Source organism: Silurus meridionalis, chromosome 18 (genome assembly GCF_014805685.1).
Source record: "Silurus meridionalis isolate SWU-2019-XX chromosome 18, ASM1480568v1, whole genome shotgun sequence".
NCBI classification, from domain to species: Eukaryota; Metazoa; Chordata; class Actinopteri; order Siluriformes; family Siluridae; genus Silurus; species Silurus meridionalis.
The window spans coordinates 3,148,513-3,163,512 of NC_060901.1; the positions used below are offsets into that span (position 1 = coordinate 3,148,513).

Sequence of the window (15,000 nt, forward strand, 5' to 3'; positions counted from 1 at the left end):
TCACGACACATGCTGGACACCATCTGAGCCAAGTAATTTATCTCAGTCTCATTAGATCACAGAAAATGGTTCCAGTTGTTCAACAAACTATTTACGGGTTTCTTGTAAGCAGCTTCAGAAGAGGCTCCTTCTGGGACGACGGCCTGCACACAGACTTGTTGCAGTGTGTGTGTGTGTGTGTGTGTGTGTGTGTGTGTGTGTGTAGGGTCTGATCACTGACAAGCGGACCTTCTGCTTCAGCGATGTCTAAAGCAATGCTGCAGCACTCATGTTTTATGAAGCAGCTTCTGCATCTGTTGCAGAACACGAGGACTCGACTTATTAGATGGACCCTTGTGAGGTCTGTTCAGAGTGGAACCCGTCTCAGAAAACCTCTGTATGACCCTGAACACTGTACTGTTACTCAGTTTCAGGGTGTTTCTGATCTTCTTACAGCCTCGGCATCTTTGTGGAGAGCAACAATTCTAATCATCAGATCCTCAGAGACTCTTTACCATGAGGTGCATGTTGAACATCCAGTGGTCAGTATGAGAGAATTGGACTCAAAGCAGCGAATTTGAACTGCTCTAATCCAAGATACACACATTTGTCTGGTCCTGTCAAGCAGGCAAAATCATAAACATGATGAATAGGAGATGTGGCTTTGCCTGGTTATGGTTACTGAGGGTGGACTCACTTTTGTTGACAGTTATTTAGACAGTAATGGCTGTGTGTTGAGTGATTTTTAGAGGACAGTAAATCAGTACTGATAAACAAACTGCACATTGATACTCCAAAATATATCCACGTTTCATTTATATAAAATCGTCCCTTGAAAAGATACTAAAAAGTTTGTTCAAATGTGAGAGGTGCACTAATTTTTGTGAAATGGCACGTGTGTGTGTGTGTGTGTACGATACGATGCATTGATAAAAAAAAAAAAAAGTGTGCACCGGATGCAAGCGTTTGTATCGCGATAGAACGTTTTAAACATATTTGCTTCGTTTGAAACCGATTAATTTACATATATAATTATTAGTAAATGCGCTGAACTTTTATTATTTAGAACATGACCAATAATTTGTGATTAATTTGTGACCTGTAGATCGATTTCTCGTCGCTAAACACGTAATATGACTTAACGCAACGCTACGGAGGCCGAGGCGTGTCCTGACAGTCACGTAGAATACAGATTAACATGGCAGAGGTAGAGCTGTAACGTCCTGCAGACACAACAGGAAAAGAGCATCTGGATTTTTTTACCGTAATTTCCGGACTATAAAGCGAATCCCATTTATATGCCGCACCCACTGAATTTGAAGATTTTTATTTTGAACATAAATAAGCCGCACCTGTCTATAAGCCTCACTGAACTTTACACAGGCTTTAATGAAAGACAGTGTCTGTTACACGGTGTAACGGGTGAAATATGTTGCGCTTCCTTTAAGAGCATAGCGGTATTATGGGAATAGCCTGTCGCCGCATTTTTCCGCTATTACTGCATGTGTGCAAGACCGAGGAATATGTCCTTATTATTTTCTGATGCTCATTTCTAAGTTTCTTTGAATAACCCGTAACGCTGTTGCCAAGAATAATAAAAAAGCACGAGTTTTGGAAACCTGTCTGTGCTTATATGATTTCTGTTGTAACTGGAGTTAGCGAGCTCTCCCTTCACCCAGACTCAACGCGTTACAACGGCTTGTATCTAAACAGTAGCCGACCAAGAAAGTCATTGTTCACTGTCGTCCTCCTTCCTTTCACAACTATTTCTCTCGAGAGTTTATCTTTTGGCATCATCGTGCGTTTAAAAATCAACACCGGTGGAAGTTTTTCTCCCGATGCCGTGCAGCTCAGAACACAGGTGAGGTGCGTTTTTTTTTTTTTTTTTTTGGTTTCCGTTAGAAAATTTAATTGGTCTAATGTTGTGGGGTTCAGTTTTTTGGCTTGAAGTATGTGAAACCGGGAAAAACCCAGAAAAAATCCATAAATAAGCCGCTTCGTTGTTCAAAACATGGGAAAAAAGTAGCAGCTTATAGTCCGAAAAATACGGTTATTTTTTATTTTTTGCTCTATAAAGGCGTGTGTGTGTGTGTGTGTGTGTGTGTGTGTGTGTGTGAAAGGGTCATGCGTTAGAAGTCAGAAGGCACTTGAGTAAATTGATGGTTTGCCATCAGTCTGAACCAAAGAAATGAAAATCTCTGCTCCCCCTCCCCCCAGAGTCTATAACAGTCTCATAGAAACATTAGTAATATGTAAATATGATGCAAATGACACTTACGATATTTTAGTTGTGTTCAAATTGTGGTTTTTTCTTTATATTATCTGTATTTCTAACCGAGCTTAAAGAGGATCTTGACCATGTGTGTGATTGCTGGTAAACCAACTGGAGGATCTGCTCAGTAATAGGTAGATCTCGCTCCAGACTCACTGCTGAGACAAAAAGCCGTCGTTTCATTTATGGTGAAATTATTATAATTTTTTATTTTTTTTTTACCCGCGTGATCTTCCCAAAAATTTGCCGACTAGTGTGAATTATGTAGATGTAAGTAACAGGAAAGGATTTATGAGTTATGAGAGCGAGGAGGAGAAATCTGGATCTGCCGCTAGTTTTTTAAGGATAACATTTTAATAGAGAAGCCGGAGAAGGGTGGAAGTGAAGACAATAGAATTAAAACAACCGGAAGACAACAACAACAACAACAAAAAAACACCGAAACGCGTGATTAAACGCGACGAAGCTTTCGTAACGGCGGCTCTAAATCTCTCCGGTTCGTGAGCAAAGCTTAAAGAGCGTCTCTCCTTCCGAGCAGGACACCCCGTACCCATTTTTCTGACTGTTTTTCTTTTTTTTTCACGATTCGCTTTCAGCGACAGAATAAATGTGCTTATCCCTGCAGATTTCTAGCCGCGCTGTAAAATCTAACGTACGTGTGTGTTAACATCAGGTAAATTGCTTATAGCTCACACCTTATGTGTTAGATTTCAGAGTGGCTCCCTGTGCATGTGTGTATGTGTGCTGACATTTCAGTAGAATACCCTCCATCATCACCAACACCACCACCACCACCACCGCAGGCACCCCCCTCCGCAGCCTCCCTCCACCCCCCATCCCTTCATTTAATTGCTGCTTTTCAGGGACGCGCTTGACTGCATAATTGTCAAAACTCTGCGTGATTGAACTCTGTTTCGCGTACCGAACCTGACACTTTCTGATGCATCTCGTCTTTTTATGACACTTTTCAAATAAAGGAAGCGCTCCAGATGTTTGCCGTAATTCACCCCCTCCCCAACACACACACACACACACACACACACACACACACACACACACACACACACACACACACACACTCTCCCACCCCCACTTTCCCTCTCTTCCTGGCTGCAGATTTCGGAGGGCCGTTGCCGTGAGCGTGTGCAGGAGGATTAGAGATTTGTGGGGACATGCTGTCTGTGTGTTTGGCAGGCGTGGACAGGACCGCTTCCATGCGGCGTATGAATATTTTAGGGAGCACTTACATATTGCAGGACGAGACCGAACGAAGCGTGCTGGGGTTTTTGTGCATCCGTTGCGAATTTGTGTTTATTTATTTTTTATATATCTAATTGCGACGCTTATTTCCAAATCTCTAACAGGCACTTCTCATCGGCTTCATCAGCTACATTTCTATACAGCAAATCAACTAATTAACCCCCCCTCCTCCTTTAAAAAAGAATAAAAGAAAAGAGATTATAATGGAATAATAACATAATAGAAAATCATTGTGTTCATCAATCCCAATCACACAAGAGGGCCGGCTCTTCATCATCAGCGATAACTAAAGTAACACCGTGTTTAGATATTTATTTACTGCCAGTAATTAATTTCCAGACGCATGTTGAATATATTCTATAAAAATAGCCTACATACTCCCTTAGAACCTTTTACATCCCTGTGACTGAGCGTTCAACATTTTTACTGGATTTTTTAAAAAATTATAGATTTTAATCAACGCTACAGAAAAGAATAAGAACACAAAATAAATTGTGTACTTCTCACGTTTTTCCACCCTGTAGTATAGTAGCACCAGCAGTAGGATCTTTCATCGTTGCCATAGCGACACATACTATAGTCGTAAATTCGACGCAAACGAGAACCTGCTAAACCGACGAAACTATGTAGACAGACCATTAAGTAAATATTTTTTATCTTTTATTTGTTATTTTTTTTATTATAATTGTATACATTGCATTATTTGTAATATTATATGGACATTACATTTGGTTTTTATTGTATCTGCATCTTAAAAAATATATATATATTTTATTATATTAATATATATATAAAATATAATTTCTAGCTGACCAACGCGAAGTCGCATAAACTGAAATAATTAGAATTTTATTTTTTTATTATTATTATTATTATTATTATTATTATTATTATTAACATTTTTAATATTTGAATTTGAATTTTATTGTTTTTGCGTTTCATTTTTAACATTAAAAAACATATTTTGGGCTGAACAACACAAAGTCGCGTAAACGGACATTATTAGAATGTTATTTCCTGTTAGCAATTACCAAAAAAAAAAAAAAGTCATAAAGAAGAAAATATTGGGATTGAACACAAATTTATTCTCTGATCATTATTCATTCAAAATTGCTTCATATTCTCGAATTGACGTTTCCGACACCTGCCTCTCTTTTATCATTCGTTTTTTTTAATAAATTTTTTGTTAAGGCAAAAAAAAAAAAAGCTGATTAGGCAGTTTTCCTGTGGTGGAAAACATGCTTCCGGATTATTCTTTATATCGTCACCCATGTGTACGTGTGATACATACAGTAGATAATTGAGATAATTTAATTCTAAAAAATTGTTGAATTGCAATAATGAATGATTTGGGGTTGTGTGGGTTAGACCCACAATATCATTCGGCCAAAAGTATTTGGACGCCTTTTTTTTTTTTCTTTTCAAAATTGTTGCCATAATGTTGGAGGCACACAATTGTACAGGACGTCTTTAGGATGTGAAAATCTAGTAATAGAGCTGAGCCTAGTGTAAAAAGAATTGGGACTAATTGTGGAATGGGATGTTCTGAAAGATGCACATACTAATTTTATAGTCAGGTGTCCACAAACTTTTGTCCATAAAATCTGGGACTTGTGCTTTTAGGCCACAAATAAATACAAAATCCATATAAAATACTTAACCATCTGCTTCAGTTTGTATCTTTCAAATTTGCTATTGGAATAAATACGCCAGGGTGTAACTACATCTGTCGTCCAATTACATCCAGTTCTGTTTCCCCTGTACGATGAGTAGCGTTTGTAATTTCTTCATTCTAATCGTTCAGGATTCATTCTGATTCTCATCTCCATCAAGAGCACCAGCTTTTCCCAGCAGCTGTACACGCCTACGCCGCCATGCTTCACAGATGTGTACTTTTAAACAGGAGACGTTCCTTTCCTTCTCTCTCTTTCTTTCAATAAATCTTCATCACACCTGTCTAAAAAAAAAAAAGAAAATCCCCCCCTCTCTACGTACAGGCTTTAAAAGTATTTTTAGCAATGTATAATCTGGCCGAGCCGTAAACCATCCGAGCGCCACAGCCATACCGAATTTTTAAATCTGATCCGCAGTACACCGAAGAAAGGAGAGTCTCCTTCAATATTTGTATATTAATCACAAAAACTAATTCCGGCCCTGCGTTAAAACCTGTTCTTTTATTTATTTATTTTTTTTATTTTTATTTTTTCCCCCTGTTGTGTCTGCAGGAAGTTACAGCTCTACCTCTGCCATGTTAATCTGTATTCCACGTGACTCTCAAGACACGCCTCGGTTTCCATAGTGTTGCGATACGTCATATTCACGTGGCAAATGATATGCATATCAAATATCTAGGGTCACAAATGATCGTTTTTCTTTCTAAATAAATAAATAATTTTATATAAAAAAAATGTTTTTTTTCACCAATGCAAATATGTTATAAAAAGGATCAATCGCGATAAAAACGGCAACTTTTATTACCTGATCCATGTTTAGTCTCCTTTACTGTTATAATGATAAATAATAAACTCCACTCTTCTGGGAAGATGTTCCTCCAGATGTTGTGGAGATTTGTGCTCATTCAGGTACACTTGTGTTAATAAAAAGGTCCTGATGTAGGTGAGGTGAGGAGGCCTGGGGTTCAGTCAGGTTGAGGAGCACACTTGAGAAGATTTGTGCTTATTCAGACACAACAAGTACAAGTGTGTGCGTTTTTTTTGTTTTTTTGTATCACACCTTCCGTATGAAATGTTCTCACCACTTTTTCTTTTCTCAACGTAGGCACTCTCCCATACGAGATAAAGATCGTGATCGCGGGAAACCACGAGCTGACCTTCGATCAGGAGTTCATGGCCGATCTGATCAAGCAAGACTTCTACTACTTTCCCTCTGCCTCCAAGCTGAAGCCGGAGAACTACGAGAACGTGCAGTCGCTGCTCACCAACTGCATCTACCTGCAGGACTCCGACGTTACCGTCCGAGGTTTCCGCATTTACGGCTCACCGTGGTGAGTGTTCGGTTTTCCGTCTTACGCTTCCTTCATTTTTTATTTTTTTTTTAACTCAAGATTGCTGCGGATGTAGAACAGGTCCGGTACGCGCCACAAGCAAAAGTATTTGGATACTTTTTTTTTTTTTATTCCATGGTTCCCCCTGTGCACAAAAGCCAGCTAATCTTATACGTGGCTGTCCACAAACTTTTGTTCAAATTACTGTATGTAAATGGGATTTTACGAGTATGCAGTAATATATAATCATTTACACAAGGGATATAAATTACACTGTCTGGAATCGTCTAAAATCGTCTGGAATTGTCTGTTAGAAAAAAAAAAAAATATCAAGAATTTAGTAACACTGGTCAAAAATAGAACTCTGTGTAGTAATTATTACTTTAGTGCTAATGAGGTTTTCCGGCTCGTTAGCAGATAAAACCGACAGGTCAACTTTTTTATTTTATTTTTTTTATGACTTATGAAAAAAAAAAACAGGATAAATGCATGTCGGTCAAGAACTTGTGTGTGGACAAAAGTTTGTGGACACTCGAATGATAAGATTGTGTGTGTTTTTGATTTTTTTTTAATAACACTTATAGTTTATAACTAATTTCTAAAATCTCAGTTCCTGTGTTCTGGTATTATAATATCCTCCACTCCACAATCGGGTCAGTAAAGTCAGGGACAGATGTAGGTGAGATTCTCATTCATCCTATTGAATAATATTGGAGCTCTATAGCAGCAGATGTGGCAGATCTTCCACTCCAGTGCATGTGAAGCAGATCTTCATGGCGCTGGCTTTGTGCACGGGAGCATTGTCGTGCTGGAACAGGAGCACGTTTGGGTCCTGTGCAGTCGTGTGCCTCCGAGTTTTTGGCAACAGTTTGAAGAAGGACCTCATATGACTGGAGAAGGCAGGCGTCCCAATACTTTTGTCTTAATAGGTTATATAGTAGTATTTATGGATTTTTTTTTTGCCACTGTGTCATTTCAGAGTTGCGAGACTATTTTTGGCAGGAAAGTGTGACACGAGAGAGAGAGAGAGAGAGAGAGAGAGAGAGAGAGAAAAATCATTCTAGGTGAATGGACTTGATGACCTGATGGTTTTAAAACGCCTGTGTTGTCTGAACTTCTTCAGCGATGTAAATATGGTACACTGTCCAAATCCTGAAACAGTTGAAGGGGTGTGACTGAAGTGAGAAATGGGACGTTCATCTCTCTCTCTTTCTTTCTCTCTCTCTCTCTCTCTCTCCTCGTCTCCCCCTTGTCTGTTACTCACCATATGTTGCTCCGTGTTTCCTTCCCCCTCAAGTCCGCCTCTATTTTTGTTCTGTCTCTTTTCCCAGTTCCCCCATTGTCTGTCTCTCGTTAACACTTCTGCTGGCATCCCTCTGCGTCTAAGGCTGCGTTTCCTCCTGATCAGACACACGCCGTCTCATTGTGCTACTTTCCTCCCACTTAGGGAGCGTAATTGCTCGAACGCGTGACCACGTACAATAGCGAGACGAGAAAGGGAGGAAAGGAGGATGAACCCTCGCGTGGGCCTGGGTTTGCACGGACGTTCGTGGGGTGGCAGGGGGCGTTGTCGTCCGTGTCTAATAATGAGCCATAAGAACGTTATAAATTAATATTAGCACGAGATTTTTTTTTATTAAAAAATATAGAAGATGGAGGTGTAGAAGGAGAATGAACAGTATATCTTACACTAGGTGTACAAAACTACGTAGTGTGAAAGTGTTTCTTGGTAGAGTTGGAAAAATCGTTTTGTGGGGACTTGCTGGTCCTCATAATTTTTTGGGGCGTGGCATAAATTAGCTGCAAATCGATAGACCACTATAGGGTGTGTGTGTTTGTGTGTTTGTGTGTGTTCGCTCTCATTTACATCCCTTCTGAGCATCATCAGTTCCTTGTCACTCCAAGCAGGACGCGTCGCTCCTCGCGGGATGGAGCTGCACGCGTCTCCATGGTGATGACGTTCCTCCAAAAGCAAGCGCTTTCTGGACAGAGCCCACGTTGCCGCGGGTGACGGCTTCCTCTGATCCGAGCATCAGCAACATCTACGCCTTATCTCTTTATCCTCTCATCCGTAATTCCAGATCTCTCTCTCTCTCTCTCTCTCTCTCTCTCTCTCTCTCTCTCTCACACACACACTGGCTCTTGTTCTCACCTTCATCCCTCCATCAAAGGTACACAAAGCTGAATCTCATCCCTCGCTTCTCTCTGTTCTCGGTCCTGCTGTCCTGTTCCTCTCTTGTTCTCCATCTCCATTTCCTTCCCTCCTGTCAATCTTGTCTTCTGTCTGACTGCGAGGTCAGCGATGGCCATGTCTGTCTCGTGTTTGTCTTTGTTGTAGGAGATGTATATAAGCACGCGCGCACACACACACACACACACACACACACACACACACACACACACACACACAGGCTTTTTTAGTGCAATAAATGAGATCTCGGCACACTGCATTTCTCACTAAATCTCCACTATTTGTCATGCGGAGTTTCTGGAATGAAAGAGACAGCATGGGGGAAACATGTGCCGTGTTTTTCTGTTCTGCTGACGCTAATGCAAGTTTACAAGTCATTTGTCATCCCACAGAAACGTACGCGCTTGTGTGTGTGTGTGTGTGTGTGTGTGTGTGTGTAAAGGGGTGAGACTAAAGAGAGTCTGATGTTGGTGTAAATGGTGCATTAAAGATGTCGGTTACTTTTGGAAACTGTAGACGTTACAGTGGTGTGTGTGTGTGTGTGTGTGAGAGAGAGAGAGAACAGTGTAATTGATTTTGATTCAAACAGCATTGGTAAACACACACACAGACGCACACAGTGCTAAAACTCGTATTGTGTGTGTGTGTGTGTGTGTGTGTGTGTGTGTGTGTGTAAAGTACATGTAAACGTAGTGCTAAAACAGCATATTTGACATATAAGACTAGCGTAGGTACAGGGCTTCCGGTGAAATCCTTGTTACGTGTGGAACATAATACGTTCCTGAGGGATCTCAGATTGTAACTAAGTCTCCGACCGCATGTTCCCTCATTCTCCCGTCTCGCACTTTAAACGAATTTATTATCATTATTAAAGTTAAAAACATACACAACAGTGCCAGGAGTATAGAACAAGAAACTAGAGTTAGCGCAGTGTCACTGCAGCCGCTTACGCGGAACTGGAATTACGATTTGTTTCGCGCATGTATGACAACAATAAACAATCTGTAGCGCTAGTGTTAGCTGCTAACCGGGAAGTAGCTAGCGGCTAACTTTTAGCTAACTTTTATAATCCTGACAATTCCACATGTCGAGGGAGTGAACGAGTGAAGGATGGAGGGAATGAAGACATTTGTTCAAGTCTGTTGAAATAAATAGAACAGTTAATTAGATCATAACTTTAGAAAAATTAATATTAAACGTAAAACACACACACACACACACACACACACACACACACACACACACACACACACACACACACACACACATACATACCTGTATTGCCCCAATGGGGTCATACAAATTTTAAACTTCAAAATGTTTCCATTTATTTAATTTTATTTAATCAATTTAATTTGTGCCCATTTTAATTGGTTATGAAATGTAATCAATATAATTAAAAATATAATAAATATTACTATAAAACTGTATTACATTAATTATACCTTTTTATATAATAAAATATTGTATATTATTTAACCACGCATTTTATTTAAAATTGTTTTAAATCTGTAAACTGTTCTAATGTTGATTAATAATAATAATAAACCGCATTAATAAAAAACGACAGACTACTGAAATTAAACCGAACTGTGAATTAAAACACACACACACACACATACACACACACACACACTGTTGAAATGACCTTGTATGATGCTGTTAGAATTAAAAAAAATTCACATACATCAATTTTCCCGTGTGTAGTTCAAGCGAAAGGAAACTATCATGCGACCGAGAATAAAAAAACTCCTGTACAACTGTGTGCCTCCAAGTTCAAGGTCTGGTGAAGAACCACATGGAAAGGTTGGGTGTCCCAATACTTTTGGCTCTATTGTGTGTCTGGAGTAGGTATATTAATCTTAGACCTTGGGAGGTCATGTGGTGTAACTGTAAAGATTTATATGTCCACTTATATCACTTATTTTGGGGGGGGAAAGTCAAGCGTCCCAATACTTTTGTTGATCTAGTGTTTAGTGGGGGGTGTATTTATTTTAATACCAGAGAGAGAAAGAGAGAGAGAAATTAGTCGTCCAAGATTCGGACTGATCAGTTGCCTTGTCTCATCTCATCCTCCCTCCCTCTCGTATTCTCTCCCTCTTTCTCTTTCAGTCTTTCTCTCCCTCTTTTCCCTCTCCATTTGTCTGTGGGCACTGAGCTGCTTTGAACATGGCAGGGGGCTCAGCGATTTCTGCTGAGCACAACACGTGCCGAATTTGGACAAAGACAGATGAAGCGTGTACTGTAGCTGTGTGTGCGTGCCGAATCCTCTCAGTGGCTGTTGCGCACGTGTGTTCGCGCGTGTGCGCCGATTACTTGAAAATGTTTCAGTGTTGTTGATGATGTCTTTGAGGAGGCTGTCACGCAGTAAACCGCGGACAGCGGAGGGAAATAAAACGCCAGAGCGTAGAGAGAGAGAGAGAGAGAGAGAGAGAGAGATGCTCTGATTTTTTCTCTGTTTTTTTTTCTTACCGAAAAAAAGAAAATCGAAGATGTGAGCTACCCAGTGACTCCGCGAGAAATAATTAACGGCCGAGATGCAAAAGACTCCGTAATTAGATTTTTTAATTATTGAATTTGCTTCTCTTCTGTTGTGTCCCAATTATAGAGGAGCCTCATCAAAACAAAACAAAAAAAGAAAAACACACACACACACACACACACACACACACACACACACACACACACACACACACACATATCTAGAGAGAGAGAATAAGAGGCAGCATGAAAGAACGAAGAAACAAAAGCGTCGCTCTTTCTTCCTAAATCTCCTGCATTTGATGAGTCTTCCTCTCCGATGAAGGCCGCGCGCTCTTTTCCTCTGCTAATGAACCGCCCTGATTGGAAGGATTGATAAAGAGGGAGGAGAGGATGATGAAGATCGGACGAGGCGAGCGATGTCTAATCATCAGCCCCTCTTTTTTTTTTTGCGAGGCAGAGATGTAAGGGGTGTGTGTTTCGCTGCTCGACCTTGCCTGCGTGCCCTGGTGAATTAATTAAGGTGCGTGTTAATGCGGCGTGCGGTTTGGGATGAGGCGGGAGATTAGCACGTTGGCGGCCGGGTCTCTCCTCGGGGAGCGCACTCGCTGCTTCGGCTATATAGGGCCGGCCACGGGGGGACCGCACTCAATTAACAGCTGTCACAGTGTGGAGGGGGGTGCATGTGGAGCGCCCCCTAGCTGGGCCACAGCACACACATCGTTCGCAATACACACAGACGGGATTCAAGTTGGCGTTTGTATCACAATGCGCCGTTTTTAACATATTCGCGTCGGTAAAATACAATAGATTTCTATATAATGATCAGCATATGCGCAATGCTTTTATTATTTAGAAAGTGACCAATAAACTGTGACCAATTTTCGAACGATTTGCCTCGTTCTGTCCATTTTGACTACGCACGGAGCACCGTGTTTCCCGCCGGACCGTTATTGCTGACGCACCGCACCCGCTAGACTCTGGAGCGATCCGGAGAGGTAACATGGAAGAGAAAAAACGATTGGTGGCGTGGCGCAAATATTAGCATTTTTCTCGATATCCTGATTGGAAGTTCTGTTTCTCGGATCATTTTATTCCTTTCAACGGAGTTTCTTTCGAAAACGGAAAACCATGACGAGTCAAAAAAAAAAATAATAAAAAAGGTCAAAAAATACGATCAGACAATATATTACGTAGCGTAAATAAATGTGCTCATATCGAGAATATTCTGACCTGATATATAACAAGTTATTTTATTCTGTAAATAATTATTATTTAATATTTAATTGTTCATCACTTTAAGCGTCCACAAGTATGAGCTACCTTGTGTATTATTTTATTATTTCTTTCTGTTATTATGGACATTTACTCACGATTGGCTTCCCTGCATTGTGCTGATTTAGGATTGCTCATCCTATGCTCAGGTGTCCACAAACTAAAGTTTGTGGACACCTGAGCATAGGATTAAAATGTTTAGAGCTGAAACGATTCCTTGAGAAATTTAAATACAAAAGCATAACTTCAGTCTATTTATACACTCGGAGCGTTGTTTCCCCACTGACCATTATTACTGACGCACCACCTGCTTAACTCTGGACCGCTCTGGGTCTCATTTATAAACTTGTGGAGGGGGCACAGGGGGATTGTCATGAGCAGGTTTGTGTCTCCTAGTTCAGGTGAAGGGAAAACCACTGACATCAAACCAACTGATGAGAATGAACACTCGCTTTCTTTGAGAGACTTAAAGCCAAACAACAGCATGTTTATAAACTCCTACTCATGCTTCATCAACGTGAATCGTAACGTCCTCGGACTAACTCGCTATCTGCCCTCTTCTGCATACACGAGCTTGCGGACGCCTGGGATTGGCCACACGAACGGTTGTTCGGCATCCAGATTCAACTGTTCGACCGAATCCTTTTTTTTGTCTTGCGCCGCCGGTGATCACAATCTGACGAGATTTATTTTTGGCAGAATTCCACATACTAAATATTTTTTAACTATATATTAAAGGTCGGACGATTCTACCAATACCGATAGCCAGGTTGGATCGTACTTGCCGATAAATGATGAATAAACCGACGCTGAATTATGAAAATGTGCTAAAGGAAATATATATGAATATAATAATGAATAAATATAATGAATAAACTATGAATAATAAGTGTAATATAGCGCTCTTTGATTCACCTCTAGAGGCCGCTCTTGTAATGACTGGACTGGAAGCCGGAAAAACTATGCTGATAGTTCCAGCGATCGACTATTGGTGTTGAATAATCGACAAAACCGATTCATCGGTCTACCTCTACTATATATGCTGTGTTGGCATCCATGGCCATAACAACACACTATCTGACTTGGACTTGATTAAAAAGACTTGAGCACCACCAGTGCTAGCTTTGAAACCCTTAATTGGATTTATAATTGACATAAATAAATAAATACAGTCGCTCTGGATAAGGGCATCTGCTAGCATGTTACTAAAGTGGTGGAGCTCTGGTTAAGTCTCTCGGCTACTGATCAGAAGGTCAGGGGTACGAGCCCCAGCTCTGCAGGCTGCCCCCTGTTGGTCTCTTGAGCATAATGAGTCTTTACACCAGATGCCTCATCACCGGCGTTTGCCTTTTTACCCACAAAGCATCACTGCTCGTTATCGGTCCGTACACCTTTTCACCTCTTTTTCCCGTTATGCTCCGATATCCGACAGCATGAGCGGCGTCTCGCACTCGACGTCTAATCAACGTACTTTCACAGCGAGGAGGAGGCACGATACACTTCTTTCCCCTCCTTCCTTTCTTCCCTATCATTCTCCCTTTCTCTCCCACCCATATACGCCTTCTCTCTCTTTCTCTCTCTGTTTTTCTCTCCTTTCATTCCTGCTCACTTCCTTTACCCCCGCCTCTCCCCTCCCTCCCTCCCTCCCTCCCTCCCTCGTAGAGAACTTTTGAAATAATTTGAGTCTCCTGGGTTTTTACACATTCTAATTTCGAACTAAATGGGACATCTGTTTGAGAAAAGGACGATTTGCCTCGGTTGCTACGGCAACTATCACTCCGTGGGAAACGAGAGATAGACGAGGAAAAAGGGAAAAGGGTCCAGCAGTTTTGCAGATTGACTACACGAACGGACTTTCACCAACACCGTCACTGCACGTTTCTGCTTAGACAATCCGATATTCCGTTTTTCATCCCAAACCCGTTTTATTTTTCCCCCTCTCTCTTTTTTTTCAATCCCCTTTTCTTTTGCATTTGCCTCTGAATCTCAGTCTCTGTATAATTTCTCAGTAACGCACAGGAAGGAGATAATTACTATTGTGTGTTAAGAGTTCTGCCAGTTAGATGAGACAAAAATCTTTCTCACACACACACACACACACACACACACACACTTGCACTAATGCACAGAAACGCAGTGTAATATGAAAGCGCTTTCATCTGCTCTGAATACTCCTCATTAGTTTTGATGATCATTATTTAAAAATCTGCATTCGCAGCAGTTTAGATGCTTCAGTCGTGCCTTGTGATGGTGACGGGTTCAGTGCGGAGATGATCGCAGCGAGTTTGAAACTCGGCCTTTACGATATTTTGCTATATAAAAAAAAAAAAGTCCCCAAAAAGACTCCAGTCTGGTAATAATACAGATACACAGAATTAAGTACAGGAACGGACGAAGAATTTAACATCCGATTCCAACATTTAGTCCTAAATTTCCCGTTCTACTAACCTCCACTCTTCTGGGAAGATGTTGCGCTGGATTTCGGACTCGTTCAGACACTGTAAAGTCAGATAGTGATGTAGGTGAGGAAGTGGGGAG

General features: G+C 40.9%; 1 protein-coding gene across 3 annotated transcripts in view; it reads left to right on the plus strand.

Moving 5' to 3' along the window:
• Window positions 1-15,000, plus strand: part of mpped1 (metallophosphoesterase domain containing 1) — a 66,681-nt gene that overhangs the window by 30,937 nt on the left and 20,744 nt on the right. For all 3 annotated transcript variants that reach the window (XM_046873022.1, XM_046873020.1, XM_046873021.1), the window contains exon 4: window positions 6,290-6,515. In XM_046873022.1, the coding sequence (XP_046728978.1) occupies window positions 6,290-6,515 (226 nt within the window). The remainder of the gene's footprint in view (window positions 1-6,289; window positions 6,516-15,000) is intronic.